Here is a 20,794-nt window from a genome sequence, read left to right on the forward strand (position 1 = left end):
GAAATTGTGCAGTGTGTTCTCTGACCACATGGAATCAAGCCAGAAATCCATAACAGAAATGTAACAGGAAAATCGCCAAATACTTGAAAACAACAGCTTTTGTGGGTCAACAGTGAAGTCTCAAGAGAAAAATAAAAGTATACTAAATTGAGAGAACATTTAAAAATCATCTAAAAAAAATCTTACAACTAACATTTTATTTAATAATGACAGACTGAATATTTTCCCTTAAGATCAGAAATAGGGCAAAGATGTCTGCTCTACTACCCATATTCAACATAGTACTGCAATCCCTAGCCAGGACAATAAGGCAAGAAAAGGAAATAAAAGAAATACTGATTAAAAAAGAAGAAATAAAACTGTTCCTATTTGCAAATGACGTCATTATTTATGTAGAAAATCCTAAGGAATCTATATTAAAAAAAAACCCTCTTAGAACCAATATGTGAGTTTAGTAAGGTTACAGAATATAAGCGAAACATACAAAAATCCATTATTTTCCTATATACTAGCAATGAATGTGTGCATACAGAAATTAAAAGTACTATGGCATTTACAAATGCTCAAAAAATACTTATGTAAATGTAACAAACATGCACAGGACATGCACTAAACTACACTGATGAAACAAGTCAAAGATTTAAATAAGTGGAGAGACATCCATGTTTATAATCAGAAGATTCAACATTGGAAAGTCAATTCTCCCCAAATTGATATACAGGCTTAACACAATTCCTATCAAAGTCCCAACAAGATTTTTTGTAGATGTAAATAAGATTATTCAAAACTTTATATGGAAAGCCAAGGAACTCAAAGAGCTAAAGCAATTTTGAAAAAGGAGAATAAAGTATGGAAAATCAGTCTATCTGCTTTCAGACTTATTATATAACTAGAGTAATGAAAATTGTGTGGTATTGGGGGAGGGGTAGACACATAGATCAATGGAACAAAATAGAGAACCCAGATATAGATCCTTGCAAATATGCACAACAAAAAAATTTTTTTTACAAAGGTGCAAAAGCAATTCATTGAAGGAAAGATAGCCTTTTCAACAAATGGTGTTAGAATAATTGAACATCCATAAGTAAAAGCAATACCACCATTGGCAACAACAACCCTTGACCTAAGTTTCACACCTTATTTAAAAACTAACTCTTGGGGCGCCTGGGTGGCTCAGTCGGTTAAGCGTCTGACTTCGGCTCAGGTCATGATCTCACAGTCTGTGAGTTCAAGCCCCTCGTCGGGCTCGGTGCTGACAGCTCAGAGCCTGGAGCCTGTTTCGGATTCTGTGTCCCACTCTCTCTCTCTGACCCTCCCCCGTTCATGCTCTGTCTCAAAAATAAATAAACGTTAGAAAAAACAAATTAAAAAAATAAAATAAATAAAATAAAATAAATAAATAAAAACTAACTCAAGGGGCTGCTGGGTGGCTCAGTCAGTTAAAGGTCTGCCTTTGGCTCAGGGCATGATCTCTTGGTTCGTGAGCTTGAGACCTGCATTGGGCTCTGCGCTGATGCTTTGGATTCTGTGTGTGTCTCTCTCTCTCTCTCTGCCCCTCCTCCCCCTCAAAAATAAATAAACATTTAAAAAGTACAAAAAAAAAACAACTCCTAACTCAAATTGGACTATGAACTTCAATGTGAAGTATAAAAGTATAACATATATGAGAGAATTTTCAGGATCTAGACCAGGCAAAGAGTTCTTAAACTTGATACCAGAAGCATGATCTATAAAAGGAAAAATGTACAAATTGATCTTCATCAAAATTAAAAACTGTGCTCTGCAAAAGTCTACTAAGAAGAGGAAAAGACAACTTATAAAATGTAAGAAAATATATGCAAACTACCTATTCAACAAAGGACTTGTATCTAGAATATGTAAACAACTCTCAAAACTCAATACTGGGGCGCCTAGGTGGCTCAGTTGGTTAAACATCCGACTTCGGCTCAGGTCATGATCACACCGTTCATGAGTCTGAGCCCGTTGGGCTCTGTGCTGACAGCTTGGAGCCTGGAGGCTGCTTCAGATTCTTTCTCTCTCTCTCTCTTTCTCTCTCTCTCTCTCTCTCTCTCTCTCTGCCACTCTCCTGCTCACACACTCTCTCTCTCTCAAAAATAAATAAACATTAAAAATTAAAAAAAAAATCTAAATGTGAGACCTGAAACCATAAAAATCCTAGAGGAGAACATAGGCAGTAACTTCTTTGACATCAGCTGTGGCAACTTCTTTCTAAATATGTCTCCTGAGGAAAGGGAAATAAAAGCAAAAATAAACTATTGGGATTACATCAAAATAAAAAGCTTCTGCATGGTGAAGGAAACAATCAATAAAAGTAAAAAGCAATCTATTGAATGGGAGAAGATATTTGCAAATGACATACTCATAAATGGTTAGTATCCTAAATATATAAAGAATACATATATACCACTCAACACCCAAAAACCAAATAGTCCAGTTGAAAATTGAGCAAGAGACATGAACAAACATTTCTCCAAAGGAGACAGATACAGTCAACACACACATGAAAAGATACTCCGTTAGCAGCCAGGTGGAAGTGGGAGGGAAGAAAAAAAGGGAGAAAAAAAAAGATGCTCAGTATCAGTCATCATCAGGGAAATGCAAATCAGTGCAAATCAAAACTACAATGCAATATCATTTCACACACATCAGAATGGCTAAGTCAAACATCAAAAACACAAGAAACAACAGTTTCCTGTTGGCGAGGATGTGGAGAAAAAGGACCCCTCTTGCACTGTTGGTGGGAATGCAAACTAGTGAAGCCACTGTGGAAAACAATATGGAGGTTCCTGAAAAAATTAAAAATAGAACTACCCTATGATCTGGTAATTGCACTACTAGGTATTTAACCAAAGAATACAAGAACACTAATTCAAAGGGATACATGTACCCCAATGCTTATAGCAGCATTATTTACAATAGCAGGATATGGAAGCAGCCCAAGTGATTCACTGATCAACGGACAAGTGGATAAAGATGTGGTATATACATACAATGGAATCTTATTCAGCCATAAAAAAAGAATGAAATCTTGCCATTTGCAACAACATGGATGGAGCTAGAGAGTATAATGCTAAGTGAAATAAATCAGAGAAAGACAAATACCATATGATTTCCCTCATGTGTGGAATTTAATAAACAAAATAAACAAGCAAAAGGAAAAAATAAGAGAGAGAAAGAGAGAGAGAGAGAGAGAGAGAGAAATCAAGAAACAGATTCTTAATTATGGAGAATAAACTGATGGTTACCAGAGCAGAAGTGGGTGGAGAGGATGGGTTAAATAGGAAGAAAGAAAAATAAATTATTTTAGTTATTTTGGTGCTAACCTAATATTCCATCAAATTAATATACTCTAATATACAGCCATTATCTTTTGGTCTAATGTTGTACCCTATTGACGACACTATTTTTTTGTATCTACATTTTGGTTTGCTATTTTATTTTATTTTTTAAGTTTTATTTTGGGGGGGAGAGGGGGGCGGGGCAGAGGGTGAGAGAGAGAATCTTAAGTAGGCTCCACACCCAGCTCAGAGCCCAACACAGGGCTGGATCTCACAATTGTGAGATCATGACATGAACCAAAATCAAGAGTTCAACACTCAACTGACCGAGCCACCCAGGCGCCCCTAGTTTGCATTTTTAAATTATTGTTTTAAGGATAATGCTCTAGAAATGAGATTGAAGATATAAACTTTTAATAATGGATGGCATATACTGTAAGATTGCTTCCAGAAAGGTTCAATCTGTTTACACTAAGTCCAGTTAACTGTGTGCTTTTTGCATGTTGCCAGAACTGAGTAGTAGTATTTAATGCTTTTTTTTCTTTGCTAATTTGACAGTTGAAAAATATATCACTGTTGTTTTCATTTGCATTTCTTTGATTGCCTCTGAGGTTGAAACAAGGTGCTCCTTTCTAAAAATTCCTGTCTTTTGTGTGAGTGCTTTTGTTCTGTTCCTAGGATTTGATTTTCCTCCAGAACTGTTCCCCTTCCCAACTTCCTGATCTCTGACAAGGGCAGTTTCACTCTCCTGACCTCCCCAATTTCTGAACCAGAGAGTCAGAGGTTATTTTTCTCTTCTTCAATCTCTGGTTTCCCATCAGTCACCCACGATGGTGATTCCTTCCTTTGAAAGTGTTTTTCTGTTTCATCTTGTTAAAGTGAGAACCACAGGCCCAAATTGGTGTCACTTAGGTTAAAACCCCTGGTCAGTAAACCAAGACTTAATACCTAACCTAACTGCCGTTTCAACTCCCTAGAAATGTAACCTTTAACCAGACAACATGGGAATTTCCTTGTCAACACCAGGATATTTACTGAGGCACCCCTTCTGCTTTCCTTAGGAAAGGCGATCTTGCCTAAAACAATGGATTCTTCCCTAATAATTTCCTTTTTTCCACTTCCTTTCTACCTTTAAAAACCTTTCTTTTTCTGTAGCCCTTGGGAGCTCCCTTCCACTTGCTAGATGGGATGCTGCCCCCTGCATGGCTGGATTATGAAGCCAGTAAGATCCCTACAATTCACTCGGTTGAATTTTTGTTATTTAACAATCTTTGTTCCCATGAGAATGGCACCATCATTAGCCAAGGCCACAGAACTCCCACCTGGATTACAGTGGAAGCTTCCTGGCAATTCTCTCTGCTCCCAGTCCCTCCTACTTTGGTTTTCTTCCACCCGCTTCAGTACTGACTTCCAAAGCAATGCCTTTTACCTGTCGCTCCCTAGTCTACTGGACCAGGCCCAGGAGGCTCTGCCAGACATTCACCACCTCGGCACCACTTCCCACAGCTTCCCCCTGGAAACCTGGACACCCGGGGGTTTTCCTCACTGCTTTGAGGTGGTTGCCTCTACCACTCTCCTGGAGCATTTCCACTTCCTGGATATGCTCATTCCTCATCTTCGTTCTGGCCCGCTGCCTATTCTTTTAAGATTTGGTGCAACACAGGTCTTCTCCACGACGTATTCCAGACTCACCCGTACTCTTAGACCTTCCACACCACCTTGTGATCTCCTTTTCAAAGCACGTGACGTCCTGTGGCACCTGAGTGGCTCAGTCAGTTGAGCCTCATGAGCGTCAGACTCTTGATTTCAGCTCAGGTCATGATCTCATGGTCATGAGATTGAGCCCCACATCAGGCTCCATGCTGAGTGTGGAGACTGCTTAAGATTCTCTTTCTCCTCTGCCTCCTTCCCCACTTGCCCATGCTCTGTGTCTCTCTCAAATTAAAAACGACAAACAAAAAAACAAAAAACCAAAGTATGTGACATCCTGCACAAGTAACAGGGCCATGACAAGGCCCAGAAGAGGAAAAGGAGAGCAAGGAGGAAGCGTTATTTTAGGGAAAGGTTGACACACTTCATTTTCAACCAAGTGAGTTTGGGTGATGGCAAGATTTTCAAATAACGTTATCCCTTGGGTCACTGGAAATGTGGTTCCAGAACTGAGGAGAGAGGTTGGGGCTGGGAATATCAATTTGGGAGTCAGCCGCAGCGCTGACAGGGGGTGCCCTGGAATTTAGAACATCTGTAGGAATGGGGGAGAGGATCTGGGGTAACCCCTAAATGCAGATGTCAGAAGAGGAGCCCAAGAGGAAGAAAAGGAAATGGTGCTTACATAGGAGGAGGGAACAAAAAAGGTGGAAAAGGGGGCAGAACCAGAGGGGAGCACTCCTCCAAGAAGCTTGGTAAACTGTGAATGGAATGGAGCAGGATTTCATAGCACCTGGAGAACTAAGCCAAGTGCAGATCCAGGGAAAGAGTCAGAGGTAAGGAACTCCCAAAGCATCAAGGGCAAGGGGGTTGGGGGAGTGCTGAGGGAGAGCCCAGGGTTACAGCTCAACTGGAAAGGTCTCCCAAAGAGGAGAAGACTGAGCAGTGGGGAAGGGGCCAAGAGGCCAGTCTGACACCCAGTCTTGCACACCAGGTAGAAACAGGGAGAGGGCCCGTGACTGCTCAGGGAGACAGAAGTAGAGCCCAAGGCATTGAGGGTAGGGTTTTTTTTTTTTCTCAGCCACCTTTGCCCCATCCCTCTAAACATGTATTCTAAGTAAAAACTGCATTTTCTATGTAAGATTAGCCTTTACAGCCGTCCATTACAGGAATTCTGGAGCCACACCCAGAAAGTGATTAGTTCTTCTCTTTAGAAGAACTTCCTCATGGTGGTGGTTGTTGGATACTGAAAGAAGAGACCGGAGGAGGCCACTTGTCCCTGTCTGGGGAACTTTCCAGAGACAGTACTGTATAGTATATCCAACAGGCCCAGATTTTAATCCTGTCTCTGCTACTTGTTGAAGTCAAATTTAAAAGGTAGAAAACAGTGGGGTGCCTGGGTGGCTCAGTTGGTTGAGCATCCAACTCTTGATCTTGGCTCAGGTCATGATCTCATGCTCATGAGATCGAGCCTCGAGTCGGGGCTCTGCCCTGACAGCATGGAGCCTGCTTGGGATTCTCTCTCTCTTCCCCCCTCCCTGGCTCTCTCTCTCTCTCAAAATAAATAATTAAACTTAAAAAAAAAAAAAAAAAGGTAGAAAAGTGTAAAGCCCTGCTCCCACACCTGTCTCACAGGTATTCACTTCTCCCCAGGGGCAACCAAGGTTACCATTTTCTTACATTTATTTCTAGAAATATTTGTTCCTATACAAGGCAGATGATAGAGAAATAGATATCGATAGATAGATTTCTCCCTCCTTTTTAAACAAATGGTAGCCTGTTCAATATCTTGCTCGATTCAGTTAATGACGTGTCTTAATTATTATTCCTTTCTTTTTTTTTTAATTTTTTTTTTCAACGTTTATTTATTTTTGGGACAGAGAGAGACAGAGCATGAACAGGGGAGGGACAGAGAGAGAGGGAGACACAGAATCGGAAACAGGCTCCAGGCTCTGAGCCATCAGCCCAGAGCCTGACGCGGGGCTCGAACTCACGGACCGTGAGATCGTGACCTGGCTGAAGTCGGACGCTTAACCGACTGCGCCACCCAGGCGCCCCAATTATTATTCCTTTCTTAACCGTGAAAGAGCTTCCTTCTTGTACAGCATTCCACTGAATGGGTGAATTATTTACTTAACCTATTCTTTCCTGGTGGACAGTTATTTTTGTATGCGCATTTATAATTCGGGTAGATGTTATAAATTACCTTCTGAAGAAATTGTACTGGTTTATGTTCCTGCCAGCAATGTGTAAAGTAAGAGTCTGAGCCTCTGTTCCCTTATCTACAAAACAAGCCAAACAGTACCTACTTCTTGGAATCATTGTGAAGATCACTTGCGATGATGCGTGGAAAGTACTTGGCATGTAGGAGTTGGTGGTCTTGAAATAAGGGTCTCGTTTTATTTTGGATTAGTGAGACATTGTCCTGGCCAATTAAGTGAATGTTGATGGGACCTCCTCTCCAGTCTGGGGTTTTCAGATTAGGGACAGATTCTGCAGAAAGTTAGTGACTGAGATCAGAAAGGCTGTGGGCATTTCCCTCTCCGGCGATGTCGTGTCTTCAGGGTACCCCAACCTCCTCCACGTGGCTTCTGCTCCCAGGCTCCTCCAAGCTGAAAACTCGCTTTGAATGCAAAAAAATCCTGTGGGACCAAGGATCCTTTCTTCTGGTCATCAAGAGCCTTCAAATCGCAGACTCAGGGATTTACACCTGTGAAGTGGAGGACAAGAAAAAAGAGGTGGAACTGCTGGTGTTCAGCTGTGAGTACACGGGGATACCACCTAGCCAGGCTGCCTCCCTCCCTGACTCCCATTAGTGCCCCCAAACCAGGCCCTGAGCTAGTGGTACCTCAACAGTCCAGAGATGGGTCGGACTGGCCACCACATCTCCTCAAATCCTCCTCAGGCCTTGGGTCAGGCAATGGGAGAGGAAGAAACCTGGTGGGGGGAGGGAAGGGGCAGGGGGCAGAGGAAGGAGGGAGAGAGGCAACAGAAGAAAGGGAGGGAGAGGAGGAGAAGGAGGAAACTCTGCCTTGGGTGGGTGGGGGTGGGGTTGGACCCACAGGTGTCAGCAGGGGTGATGGAGAGACACTCTTGGTTCCTGGTCTTCCCTCCCCTTGGGGATAGTGTGTATGTGACACAGGTGGCCTGCTCCTTTCCACAGTGACTGCCAAGGTGGACCCCAGCGGCAGCAGCAGCAGCAGCAGCAGCAGCAGCAGCACCAGCATCCACCTGCTGCAAGGGCAGAGCCTGACCCTGACCTTGGAGAGCCCCTCCGGTAGTAACCCTTCAGTGCAATGGAAAGGTCCAGGGAATAAAAGCAAGAGTGGGGTCCACAGCCTCTCACTGTCCCAGCTGGAGTTGCAGGAGAGTGGCACCTGCACATGCACTGTCTCCCAGAGCCAGAAGACATTGGTGTTCAACACAAACATCTTGGTGCTGGGTAAGAGGGGCTCCTCTCCCCTGCCGTCTCCCCTCTGCCTCGGATGTGAGGGACCCCAAACCCCCTGGAGGAGGCCCCAAAGGAGGAACAACGTTAAGGGCATCTGTTTTCTTTGTTGTCTCAGCTCCCCAGTCCCACTAAGTTGTAAATCCACTTACTTAGGGACCCTAACACCAGCAAGCCAGCCCTGATGAAATTCTACATTGCTCCTTTAAATCGTGAGCCGGCGGGGGAGGTGGGGGACACCTGGGTGGCTCAGTCAGTTAAGCCTCTGTCTTTTGGCTCAGGTCATGATCTCAGATCTGCCCCCCCCCCACCTCCCCCATATACCCCGGCATTGGGCTCTGTGCTGACAGCTTGGAGCTTGGAGCCTGGAGCCGGCTTCAGTTTCTGTGTCTCCGTCTCTCTCTGCCCTCCCACTCATGTATGTCTCTCTTTCTCTCTTTCTCAAAAATGAATAAACATTAAAAAAAAAAATTTAAATCGTGAGCCAGGCACCCTGGTTGGGGGATGCCGGGTACCAAGAGCCCAGAAGGCAAGTCCCACCCCAGATCCTGCCCTCTGTACTTATGTGACACAAGGTAGTGTAATGTGGTGGCTAAGTGCACAGACTGACTTAAGTCCTGGCTCTGACCTCACCGGGGGACCTTGGGCCAGTTACTGAACCTCTCTGTGCCTTGGTTTCAGAGATGATGCTCACTGTGATAATACCTCCCTTGTAGTGTTACAGCGAGAATTGATTCATGTAATGCACTTAGAACAGTGCATGGCACATAGTAAGCCCTAGTCGGGCATTTGCTCTTATCTTAGGAAGGCTGATGAATTATACACCTAAGTAGCACATGCCAAACATCCCCTGTGCTCCAGGGATCCTGAGAACAGAGTGGACCCTGTGGCTGGGCTGTTCTACGAGGGCTTCCAGGGGGCAGAGGTGCTGCCTTGGGAATCTGCTGGGGTGGAAAGACTAGAGAGATTTGGAGAGGTAGATGGGAATTTAAGGGCCAGAAATAGCAACCTAAGTGTTTGAACTCACTCGGCCCCCTTCCATCTCTTTGCTGCCCCCACCACATGCCCTCCCTACCCCATACACCCTCATCTTCCTATCTCCTGACCCAGCTTCTCTCTCTTCCCACCTCCAGCTTTCCAGAAGGTCTCTAACACGGTCTATGCGAAAGAAGGGGAGCAGGTGGAGTTTTCCTTCCCGCTCAACTTCGAAGATGAAAACCTGACGGGGAAGCTGAGGTGGAAGGCAGAGGGGGCTCCCTCCTCCCTGCTCTGGATCTCCTTCACCTTGAAGAACAAGAAGATATCTGTGAAAGAGGTTGACCAGTACTCCAAACTCCAGATGAAGGACTCACTCCCGCTCCACTTTACCCTGCCCAACGTTTTGTCTCGTTATGCCGGTTCTGGAAACCTGACCCTGGTCCTTGACAAGGGACAGTTGCAGCAGGAAGTAAAACTCGTGGTGATGAGAGGTGAGGAGTTAGGCCGAGCAGCAGAGGAGAGGGGCCGAAGGTGGAGGGGTGAGGCCCAGCAGGACAGGCCCGGTGGCCCGACAGAGCTGATCCAGGGTCTTCTGGTTTCAAACTGAGACTGGAGTCCCCATGTCCTTCCTTGACCTCCATGAGCCGGCCTGGGGTGGGATCTGCTGAGAATCCCCAAAGGGCATGAGCTGAGAACCAGGGTTCTAATTCTGCCTTCAGCCAACCCTCTATGATCCTGACTGAACTCCCTGCCTCTGTGGGCCTCTTTCTTCTAATGAAGATAACAAAATCTGCTCTTAGGGTGATCGTGATGAGGGTAGTGTCAGGCTACCCACTGAGCTCTTTGCTTCCTTATCTCCCCCATCATCATAACTCCACAAATAATCACGGCTAATACTTGCTGCTTAGTACACGCCAGACCCACTCCAGCTTTTTACATGTGTCTGTGAATTTATTGTGTATTTAACTGTTTTCTGAGGCTTGGTTGTCAGGTGACTGCAGGACACAGCAAGCAGTGGGGTTGGGATCCAAATCTAAGACCCTCGGCCTCAAAAGCTGTGTTTGCTTTATACAACCGCATGAAAATGCGCTCTGAGAGGCTCAAGGAAGAGTAGCCATGTAAAGTGTTTTGATTGTTCCACCGAATCCCCTTAGAGCAAGGAGGTGCCAGGAGCTCAGAGGTCCAGGCTCCCAGCCTCAGGCTCTTGTCCCTCTGCAGTGACTCAGTCTGGGAACAATTTGACCTGTGAGGTGCTGGGACCCACCTCCCCTGAGCTGACGCTGAGCTTGAAACTCGAAGAGCAGGCTGCCAAGGTCTCAAAGCAGCAGAAGATGGTAAGGGTGGAGGACGCCGAGGTGGGAACATGGCAATGTCTACTGAGTCACAAGGACAAAGTCTTGCTGGCATCCAAGGCCGAGGGTGAGTACGGATCCAGGTTCCATGGCCTAACCCCAAGCCCCTCTCTCTTCATCTGTGGGACCTTCCCCAGGTTGGTGGACACCACCCAGAGTCCCAGCGCCCCAATCCCTCTGAGACAGGTGGGTTATTCTCATGCTGCCTGGACACACAGAGGCCAGGACGGAAGGCAAGGTGAGGTTCTTACCTGGAGTCCCACAAGTTCCCACTTCCCTAAGCTCTACAGCCCTGGAATAGGGCCCACCTGACCAAGAGTCCCCGCCCTGCCTCCTTCCTGACACACAGACACATGGACACACACACACATGCATGCACTGTATACAGCCTGAAACCGCTGCTTCTAGTCCCCAGGGTGTCCTGTATGGTTTTCAACCCTTAAGGCCCCTTCCTCAGCCTTTCCCCTTCAGCCCTGGTGGGTCACGAGAGCCCTGCAAACCCTATCCTGTTCTCCCAGCCCAAGGATGAGACCCAAGCGTAACTGGGCGGTGAGGCCTTCCTAGGGCCCTCCAGAATGCCTGGCCCCCTGACAGCGGGCAGTGAGCTGAACACATCTTTCTCTCTTGCAGTTTTGCCTCCTGTGCTCACCAGGACCTGGACAAATCTCTTGACCATCGTGCTGGGCGGGGTCCTAGGCCTTGTGCTTTTCACTGGGCTCTGGGCCTACTGCTGTGTTAAGTGCTGGCACCGCAGGGTGAGTGAGCCTCCCCAGAACCCCCTTTCACTTCCCACAGGGCATGTGAACACCGGAGACCTTTACAGCAACAAGGATCTCCTGTATATGCGACGCACTCGTGCTCTGGCTCTTTCCGCCCGCACACCGAGTTCCCTCACGGGCGACTGGGCCCTGTCCCAGGTCCCATGCAGAGGGAGAGACTGGAAAGAGCAAAGGGTTAATTCGGGGACAGATGGCCTCAGCCACAGTAACTGCTTCTCCTCTCCCAGCTCTCCCCATTCCTGCCTCCAAGGGGCACCTCCCTTCTGGAGGCCTGGGACCCTCATGACTCCTCTCCTTCTTCCTGGACAGCGCCAGGCAGCTCGGATGTCTCAGATCAAGAGACTCCTCAGTGAGAAGAAAACCTGCCAGTGCTCCCAGTAAGGAAATGGGTTGAGGGGGCCGGGGAGAGTGGGAAGGGGAAGAGGAGGGCAGGAGTGGGAAAGAAGAAAGAGAGGAGGGATACAGGGGAAGGGGAGGGGGGTTAAAGGGAGGTGATGGATGAGGAAAGAAGGGCACAAGGGGATGGCTGAGGGGTGGGGGGGGGGGCAGGGGTAGGAAGCAGGAAGAAGGAGGAGGGCAGAGGAGAAGGGGCCGAGGGCCTGGGATATTTCTGGATATGGCCCTACAGCTGTGGCCCAGAGGCCACCACTGCACGAAGGGAAAGTGTAGTATGGGAGACACGGAGCTGTGAGGAGGCAAAGGAGTTGGGGAGGAATAAACTTGCTCTTCTTTTTTCCTCCAGCCGGTTACAGAAGACATGTAATCCCATTTGAGGCACAGGACCAGGGAGCTTCCCACTTGCAGTGCAGCCTCGCCAGCTGTCTCCCCTTGCGTTTCCTGCTGGGCTTCTGGGCCTGCGGACCAGATGAATGTAGCAGACCCCAACATTTCCGGCCGTCTCCTGCTCTCTTTGTCCACACTTGGCCATTGGCTCTCCTCTTGCAGAGGCTTACACCATTTCCTCCCCATTTCCTTTGCATCAAGCCTACCCCTGATCCATGATTTCTTCCCAGCTCCCTCCCCCATTGCCTCCTGGGCCCAGGGAATCACATGCGACCAGCCGTACCTGGCATGGAGGGCAAGGGTGGGTAACTGAAGCATGAAGGATAGGGCTGCCATTTTATTGGACAGGACCTTGGGACCAGAGGGGACAGGCACTAGCCCGAGATCACACAGGCAGTCAAGGGCACATCCAGATCAAAAGCCTCCTGACTGCTAGTGTCCACTGCTCCATTCTCCCCGCTTCCTCACTCTGTTTTGGCAGGGCACGGACTCACATCCTGACCTGTGCACAAACAGGCACCGCTGGACACAAACCCATGTACATAGCCCACCCTTGTGCACAGACACAATTCCTTTATCACCCAAGCAGTACGTCTCAGTTTATGAGCCAGTCTCACATCCTTTGTCTGTTTAAACCTTATGAAACTCTTACGGAGCTAGTACTGACAGGACCAAGATTAGCATCTCCAGCTTATAGACCGGAAATGGAACTCAGAGAGGTCAGATGATTGCCCAAGGTCACACAGCTAGTATGTGCCAGAGTCAGGACTAGCGCAGGTCTCTTAACCCCTAGTTCCGTGGCTGTTTCCTGAACACAGACACAAACACCACGCAAATCTCTGCATCTGGTTAGTCACTGACGCCCAGTACCCACGTTTGGATTCATAAAAGCACACCACCCCACTCAGGGTCTGCCTCAGAGAGTTCAGAAACACAGAAGAGGGCCTCCCTGCCTAAAATCCCTCTCTCTCACCTGCTGGTGGCAGAATCCTGTTACCAGAGGACAAAAGCTGGCAGTTCTCCTAACCAGAGCACAGGCTGGGAACACAGGCCCTGTGGGAGAGAGTGACCAGTGACCTACCACTCACCCTGTTGCGGAACCTTCTGGAAGGTGAGCTTTGCCAGGGGGAGGGGGCGAGGAGCTGGCTGGAGAGAGAATACTCTGAGAGGACCTCGTGGAAGGGTTCAGTCCCTCTGCCCTGCACTTTCCTTCATCCCTCCTCCAAACCATTCAGGAAGCAGGAAAATTGGGGTTACAAGTATTTTTCCTCCTCTTCTTGAACCATCTCTCTCAGGAACCCTCAGCCTCCTCTGCCTTTCCTTCCTTCCCTTTCTCACCACCTGTGTCAGTCCCTACCCCCTTTCCCTTGTCTTCTCTTTCCAGCTTGCCCCTTCCAGGGAGGACACCCAGTTCACACCAAGGCTCCCCACTGCTTGCTTCGTATTCCTGCCTGCTCCCGCCCTGCCTCCCTGAGCTGACAGAAAAATACAATAAACTTACTGTAAAGAAGATGTTCTTCTTTGTGTGTGTGTGTGTGTGTGTGTGTGTGTGAGAGAGAGAGAGAGAGAGAGAGAGAGAGAGAGAGAGAGAGACAGCCACAGACAGACTCGTCTCTGGGGACCTACCTGGATCTCCCAATCTTTGGGATCAGACAGACCCAGAGGAGAGGTGCCAGGCTTCCAGGGAAAGGAGATGAAGTTTCCCTCCGGGAGGGAAAAATTCTCTGGAGGCCCATCACCCACCTGCCCACCCCACAGGGCCTTGTGTGTGCAGGAGGCCAAGACCTTGTAATCCTGTGCGTGTGATGTACTGAGAGGGAGAGGCCGCAGGGGTTGTGTGTGCTCTACACATACATGTGCGTGGTGGGAAAAAAGGACCAAGAGAAACTGTAATGTGTGCATGCTAATGGTGTGCATCCCCAACAGAAGTGTGAGTTTGTGTTCCAGGAGAAGGAAGCGGTATGTGTGTGGGGGGAGGTGGGGGGTGGATATATTCTTTTAGACCTGTGTCCACCAGCCCCGCCCCCGGCAGCCCCAGCTCCATCACAGCCTCCAGCACATACCCCACTGAGCTACACCCAGGGCGCAGCCCTCACGGATACACACAGTGACACACGCTTCCTCCGCCCGAACAGCCAGCTCCTCAGTCCCCGAACACCACCAGCTGCCTCTCTGAGCCTGTGTTCGTGCGGAAAACCGGGGTGGGGTGGGGGCAGGACACGAACCGTCTCACCAATGAAGCCGGTTCCCCGCCAGCGTCCTCGCCCCCTCCCTGCCGGCGCCTTCCTTGCCCCTCCCCCTCCAAGTCACCGCCGTCCAGTTCCCCGCCCCGCACTCGCCCCCGCGCCCCCCGAGCCGCTTCCCTGCCGGACCCGGACCCGGGGCTCACGGGCGGCATGCCTCCGGGAGAGGGGGGCTTGGACAGATCTGGGGGGGGCAGAGACTGAGTGAGCGGCGGACCGAGCCCGGGAGGCTGGGACCGAGGAGGGGGAGGGAGGCCCGGAGGGAAGGAGGGAGGGAAGGAGGAGGGCGGGCGAGCTGGAGCCGGCGGGCGGCGGGAGCCCGGGCGAGCCGCGTCGGGAGTGCGGTCTCCATGGCAGTGCCGGGCACAGCCAGAGGTAAGACGACCCCTGCCCTGTCCCCCGCGGCCCCCTCCTCTCCTTACCCCAGCCGCCTTCTCTCCCCTCCGGCCGGCCCCTCCTCCCCAGCCACCTGCTGTCACTGCCCTGGAGAACACGGTGGGTGGCAGGAGGGAGGAGTCGCCTGACCTTACCCCTTCACCCCGAAGGGCGAGGGACCCCTGACAGCGGTGGAGTCCCCCAGATCCTCCCTCCCACCTTCCTCTGATCTTTCTCTGTCCTTCACCTCCTCTCTGTCCTTCACATCCTTCCTCCCTCCCTCCCTCTCTGACTCCCCATCTCTTTTTTCCTAAACCCATCCTCTGGGCCTGGGTGAGGGTAGGTGGGAAGGGGTGCCAGGCTGTAGGGGAGAGTAGTGGGGGGGGAGCGCTTCTGACCAATTCCTTCCACCTCCCTCTGGCTGGCCATTGCCATGGCAACTAGGGTATACTGGGCTCCGGAGGGAACAAAGGTGGGGGGCGGACTAGGACCTCTCAGGGAGGGCTAGGATCTGAGATTCTTCCACAGGAAGTAGACCCTCTCACTTCTGTGCCCCATTTTTACCCCTATTTGCCCCCAAAGCCATTAGCTCATCCTTCTTGCCTCCACTCTGTTCAGGGTTTCATCTGATTTCCTCTTAGTCCCCTCCCAAGGGCTCACTGAAGCTCAGCTTCAGGAAATTCAGGACTATCCTCCTTCCCATCAGAGGGAAACTGAGGCTGGGGCATGGGAGGAAAGAGTGGAGGTCTACCAGTGGGATGCTGCACCTTATTCAACATTGGGCTTTTTCCTATTTCCTGCTCCCTCGTTCCATGCAACCCCTCTTCCCTCATAAGCCTTCTTGTGAAGGGTCTCTGGGGTTTTCCTTCTATTTTCAGATACTATCACTTTGCCCCTTCTTTCTCTTCTGCTCAAACTCTCCTCCTTCCCCCTAGTTCCCCATCTTTCCATTTCTGGATGCTTCTGATGTCAGCGGTTTCCCCGCCTTCGGGTTCCCTAGCCGCCCCCCCCCCCCCCCCCCCCCCGTCCCTGGCTTCCTTTCTCCCATCTTCCCAGGTCCCTAGTGAGCTAGAGGGGGATCATGCAGGCTTGGAGGAAATGGGGCTGAGCACCAAGAGCCCTGGGCCCAGGAGCTGGAGCATCGGGGAGGAGCTGTATTAGCACACATATCCCAGTTTACCATGAACCCTCAAGAAGAAACAAGTCATGTATCTGCCATCAGTAGCCCTGAAGAGAGATTCAGGGACATGAAGATAGGGATTGAATACTACTGAGCAGAGGATATAAGAAGAAGGGACCAGGGAATGACAGAGGGAGGAAAAAGGGCTGAAAAAGGGTAGGAGACAGGAGGTCAGAATATCTTCTTTCCCTGAAGGTCTGGAAAGCAGGGCTCTTACCTGTGTGGGCTATGTGATTGGCCATCTGGTTTAAGCCAGGAGAATGTTCTGAATGACCCTATGACCCCTAGTAATAGGTTGTTTGCGTATACTTTCCAGAGAAGGGGGCACAGGAAGTCAGCTGGAGACCAGCCCAAGCCCTACCTTTGCCCTCCCCCCACCACATGTCGTTTCTCCTTTGCAGTTTGTCCAGGTGGCTGACCCTTACCCCCACACCCTTTGGGGTGCCCAGAAGATCCCAGGCTGGTCAAGAACCAGAGGAAGAAGAGAACTGGAAGTCCTGGCATGGGGACCAGAGCTCCTCAGCCAGCCTCGTAGTTGGGAAAGCAGTCAGCTTGCTCCTCCCGCTCCTCCTCCCCCTCCCCCTTCCCCTCAATTATAGGGATACTTCAGGAAGGGCCCCACCCGGTATGGAGGCTGAGGATCACCTCTGCTGACCCTCAGTCTCCTCCCCTGCCCTCCACACCTGACTTTAGCTGGGTCGGTCATGCAATGCTGAGCAGGAAGGTAGGCCTAGCCGTGGCCTGCTTCACTACAGGGCAAGGATTGTACGCATAATGGGTGTGTGTGTGAGTGGGGCTCCAGGGTGAGACCTAGCCCCCACCCCCAGGAGTTCAAGGGGGGGTGGGGGGACCGAGGATAGGATGGCTCGGGGCGGGGCAGGGGCAGAGGAGGCCTCCCTGCGCTCAAACGCATTGTCCTGGCTGGCCTGTGGGCTCCTGGCACTGCTGGCCAATGCCTGGATCATCCTCAGCATCTCGGCCAAGCAGCAAAAGCACAAGCCGCTGGAGTTACTGCTCTGCTTCCTGGCGGGCACACACATACTCATGGCGGCTGTGCCCCTCACCACCTTCGCCGTGGTGCAGCTACGGCGGCAGGCTTCTTCTGACTATGACTGGAACGAGAGCATCTGCAAGGTCTTTGTGTCCACCTACTACACACTGGCCCTGGCCACCTGCTTCACAGTCGCCTCGCTCTCCTATCATCGCATGTGGATGGTGCGCTGGCCCGTCAACTACCGCCTCAGCAACGCCAAGAAGCAGGCGCTGCATGCTGTCATGGGCATCTGGATGGTCAGCTTCATCCTCTCCACGCTGCCCTCCATTGGCTGGCACAACAATGGCGAGCGGTACTACGCCCGTGGCTGCCAGTTCATAGTCTCCAAGATTGGCCTGGGCTTTGGCGTCTGCTTCAGCCTCTTGCTCCTTGGGGGCATTGTCATGGGGCTGGTCTGTGTGGCCATCACCTTCTACCAGACGTTGTGGGCCCGGCCCCGGAGGGCTCGGCTGGCCCGGAGAGCGGGGGTTGGGGGTGGGGCCAAGGGGGGTGGGCCAGGGGGTTTGGGTACCCGGCCAGCTTTTGAGGTGCCAGCCATTGTGGTGGAGGATGCCAGAGGCAAGCGGCGGTCCTCGCTGGACGGCTCTGAGTCGGCCAAGACATCCCTGCAGGTCACCAACTTGGTCAGCGCCATCGTCTTTCTCTATGACTCACTCACAGGGGTGCCCATCTTGGTGAGATTGGGGTCCCCCACCTGCTATCCTTAATATCCAGGCCCCAGCACAACCACCTGACCTCGAAGTCATCAGCCATACAGCAGCTCCGCCGTCCACCTTCCTCTTTTCTGCCCACCCCTGCTACATTTGTGAGCTCCCCACCTCTATCATCCGTCTCCTGGTTCCCGTCACCCCCAGCCTCATCATCTGTTTCCCAGTTGCTGCTGCTCAACCCTGTCATCCGTCCTTTACTGCCTCCACCTATCTTCCAGCTCCACCAGGTTCCCTGTGTCTCCCTGCTTCAGCCCCTGGACCTCCATTCTCCATTCCCTGCCACTCTGCGGTTACCACAGGGCCTCTCAGCACTCTGGGTGGAAACCCCAGAGAGCTCACCCACCACCCCAGCATTTTGCATCCCCGTCTAGTCCCTCTTCCTGAATTTCTCTCTGTGTTCAAGTTTTCTCTACCACCTCTGCTTCTCCCCCAACCCCTCGGGGGCTTTATCTTCACTACTTGCCCCTGATCTTCCTCTGAATCAGTCCCTTCCCCTCTGTTCATCCCATTCCACCTCCAACTTTGCCTCTGTCACGATCCTCTGTGAACCGGGCCATCCTTTCCTTCCTGTCCACCCACTGCACTAGGATATTGGATCTGGGGTCAAGTGGGACCTCTGAGCTCTGGGTCGTGACCCCGCGCCATTCCCCATCCTCCCGCTAGGTGGTGAGCTTCTTCTCCCTTAAGTCGGACTCGGCTCCGCCGTGGATGGTGCTGGCTGTGCTGTGGTGCTCCATGGCGCAGACGCTGCTGCTGCCCTCCTTCATCTGGTCCTGCGAGCGCTACCGTGCCGACGTGCGCACTGTGTGGGAGCAGTGCGTGGCCATCATGTCGGAGGAGGATGGCGACGACGGTCAGAGGAGGGACCGGGCTTTGGCTTTCCCGGGGGCTTGGACTCCCTCTTCTACCCATTTCTACCAGCCCTTCTCCGTGTGGGGATGGGCTGTCCTTGAGTGCCCCCTGCTGGACGGAACCCGCGCCACCCTTGGGCTGACTCCAGGCTCCCTTTTCCCTAATCACGCAACCAGATGTACTGGGAGCTCCCTCCACTGGGCGTCGGTTCCCCCCTGGAAGCCCACACTACCCAGCTTTGCCTCCACTCTCCAGGAAGAGTGCCTGAGAAACAGGCCAGAGTCCTAACACAACCATAAAGGAAGGCTGTGGAATTAAGGGGAGGTTAGCCTCCCTGAGACACACCCCCAGCTACAGGGACAGTTGTTGGGGGTGGGCTTGTAACTGTTTCAATAAATACGTCTGTATGTATGAAGCACTAGGGACTAAGCACTGAATGCAACAGATGTTAGACGCTCCTGCTTTTCCTCTTGGAGCTTACAGACTAGTGTGAACAGGATTCTCTGGGGAGCTTAAAAAGGGCGCAGGAAGTTTTAAGGGGGGGAGAGGAGGGGAGTGGGTATTCCCTGCCTGTAACCACTCTGCCCCTTTTCTCTCCTAGATGGCGGCTGTGATGACTATGCAGATGGCCGAGTGTGCAAAGTTCGTTTTGATGCTAATGGTGCCACAGGACCAGGGGGCAGGGACCCCACCCAGGTGAAGCTGTTGCCTGGAAGGCACATGCTGTTTCCCCCTCTTGAGAGGGTCCACTACTTACAGGTATGGGACTAGGGAATGAACCTCCTATTCTGGGTATCCCCGTTCTTCTCGTGTCCAGTCTCTGAGAGCCATCCTGACTCCCCATTCCCTAGCCCTGGCCTGCAGGGCACCTAAGGGGTAGGTGAAAGAAAAGTGTGGCAAGAGAGGCTTCCCTTCAGACCTCTCAGAACCAGGTTTGCCCGTCAGAGGATTTTTTTTTTTTTTAAGTTTATTTTTGAGAGAGAGCAGGGGAGGGGCAGAGAGACAGGGAGAGAGAGAATCCCCAAATCCCAAGTAGACTGCACACTGTCAGCGCAGAGCCGGATGCGTGGCTCCAACTCACAAACCCGGAGATCATGACCTGAGCTGAAATCAAGAGTCTAACGCTTAACCAACTGAGCCACCCAGCAGCCCCCAGAGGATGTTTTGCAAAAGTTTAAGGGGGTGAAGCCATCTTGCAGCATCCCCACTTAGGTTCCTGCCTTTACCCCCTTTGTCCCTATAGCCCCTCTGGGTCTACTTGCTCCTCTCCCCAGGTCCCCCTGTCCCGCCGTCTGTCCCATGATGAGACCAACATCTTCTCTACACCTCGGGCACCAGGCTCCATCCTACATAAGTGGTCATCCTCTGATGACATCCGGGTCCTCCCAGCCCAGAGCCGAGCCCTGGGGGGCCCTCCTGAGTACCTGGGACGAAGACAAAGGCTGGAGGATGAGGAGGATGAGGAAGAAGCTGAAGGTGGGGGGCTGGCCAGCCTTCGCCAGTTCCTGGAGGGTGGGATGTTGGGGTCAGGTGGGGGACCCCCACGGGGTCCTGGCTTCTTCCGGGAAGAGATCACCACCTTCATTGATGAGACACCTCTGCCTTCTCCAACTGCTTCGCCGGGGCCCTCTCCTCGCCGGCCCAGGCCCCTGGGCCTCTCACCCCGCAGGCTTTCCCTTGGGTCCCCTGACAGCAGAGCCGCTGGACTTCCTTTGGGCTTAAGTGCAGGGAGACGCTGCTCCCTGACAGGAGGTGAGGGGAGTGCAAGACCTTGGGGAGGATCCTGGGGCCCAGGTAATCCCATTTTCCCCCAGCTGACGCTGTGAGCCCAAGTGGGCCTTCAGGACTCAGATGAGGGGCCCTGAGTATCACCTGTTCTGGCCCTGAGCCTAGGGCAGCTGCCTCCAGACTCCGGGGAGATGGGCGCTGGATCTGGGGCCCGGAGCCCCCGCTGTCTCCTATCTCGATGACCAGAGATGTCCTACTCACCTTCCATCATCCTTAGCAAATTGTATTAAAGCCTGAAGTGTTGCCATGGAAACCTTGGTGTCCATTGTACTAGAGTGGTAAAGGATATGATTGGAGGCTGGGCGG

The 20,794-nt window shown here is 51.2% G+C and overlaps 3 protein-coding genes and 1 long non-coding RNA gene across 7 annotated transcripts in view; 2 read left to right on the forward strand and 2 right to left on the reverse strand.

Moving 5' to 3' along the window:
* The window catches only part of CD4 (CD4 molecule), a 43,729-nt gene extending 29,937 nt beyond the window's left edge, over positions 1 to 13,792 (forward strand). Inside the window, exons 4-10 of one of the 2 annotated variants that reach the window (XM_060658537.3) lie at positions 7,548 to 7,706; positions 8,110 to 8,388; positions 9,528 to 9,863; positions 10,591 to 10,791; positions 11,355 to 11,479; positions 11,731 to 11,880; positions 12,246 to 13,792. In XM_060658537.3, the coding sequence (XP_060514520.2) occupies positions 7,548 to 7,706; positions 8,110 to 8,388; positions 9,528 to 9,863; positions 10,591 to 10,791; positions 11,355 to 11,479; positions 11,731 to 11,856 (1,226 nt within the window). In that variant the 3' untranslated portion in view covers positions 11,857 to 11,880; positions 12,246 to 13,792. The remainder of the gene's footprint in view (positions 1 to 7,547; positions 7,707 to 8,109; positions 8,389 to 9,527; positions 9,864 to 10,590; positions 10,792 to 11,354; positions 11,480 to 11,730; positions 11,881 to 12,245) is intronic. The other variant, XM_060658538.3, reaches the window with a different exon arrangement.
* LOC144616947 (uncharacterized) lies at positions 7,507 to 14,447 on the reverse strand. 3 transcript variants are annotated; one of them, XR_013556875.1, is made up of 4 exons: positions 14,350 to 14,447; positions 13,260 to 13,339; positions 9,808 to 10,033; positions 7,549 to 7,656 (listed from the first exon to the last, which is right to left on the reverse strand). It is a non-coding gene; the product is annotated as an uncharacterized LOC144616947 (long non-coding RNA). The 3 variants fall into 3 exon arrangements; XR_013556877.1 differs by lacking the exon at positions 9,808 to 10,033 and having other exon boundaries at positions 7,507 to 7,656; XR_013556876.1 differs by lacking the exon at positions 13,260 to 13,339 and having other exon boundaries at positions 14,350 to 14,442.
* Positions 14,448 to 14,592: 145 nt separating this feature from the next.
* Positions 14,593 to 20,794, reverse strand: part of PHB2 (prohibitin 2) — a 127,277-nt gene continuing 121,075 nt past the window's right edge. Inside the window, exons 9-10 of the mRNA XM_081796289.1 lie at positions 14,999 to 15,012; positions 14,593 to 14,713 (exon numbers count right to left, since the gene is read on the reverse strand). Of these exons, the coding sequence (XP_081652415.1) occupies positions 14,593 to 14,713; positions 14,999 to 15,012 (135 nt within the window). The remainder of the gene's footprint in view (positions 14,714 to 14,998; positions 15,013 to 20,794) is intronic.
* GPR162 (G protein-coupled receptor 162) lies at positions 14,660 to 20,741 on the forward strand. The gene is made up of 5 exons (XM_060658532.3): positions 14,660 to 14,904; positions 16,486 to 17,812; positions 18,512 to 18,701; positions 19,302 to 19,459; positions 19,975 to 20,741. Exons 2-5 carry the CDS (start codon positions 16,946 to 16,948, stop codon positions 20,524 to 20,526), a joined length of 1,767 nt encoding a protein of 588 aa, XP_060514515.3. The 5' UTR covers positions 14,660 to 14,904; positions 16,486 to 16,945; the 3' UTR covers positions 20,527 to 20,741.

This window comes from Panthera onca, chromosome B4 (genome assembly GCF_046562875.1).
Source record: "Panthera onca isolate mPanOnc1 chromosome B4, mPanOnc1 haplotype 2, whole genome shotgun sequence".
NCBI classification, from domain to species: Eukaryota; Metazoa; Chordata; class Mammalia; order Carnivora; family Felidae; genus Panthera; species Panthera onca.

Excerpts from the sequence above, each read along its gene's own strand:
- GPR162 (XM_060658532.3), top strand. The coding sequence starts at position 16,946 with ATGGCTCGGGGCGGGGCAGGGGCAGAGGAGGCCTCCCTGCGCTCAAAC. Across the intron at positions 17,813-18,511 it reads TCACAGGGGTGCCCATCTTG|GTGGTGAGCTTCTTCTCCCT; the intron begins GTGAGATTGGGG and ends TCCTCCCGCTAG. Across the intron at positions 18,702-19,301 it reads GGAGGAGGATGGCGACGACG|ATGGCGGCTGTGATGACTAT; the intron begins GTCAGAGGAGGG and ends TTTCTCTCCTAG.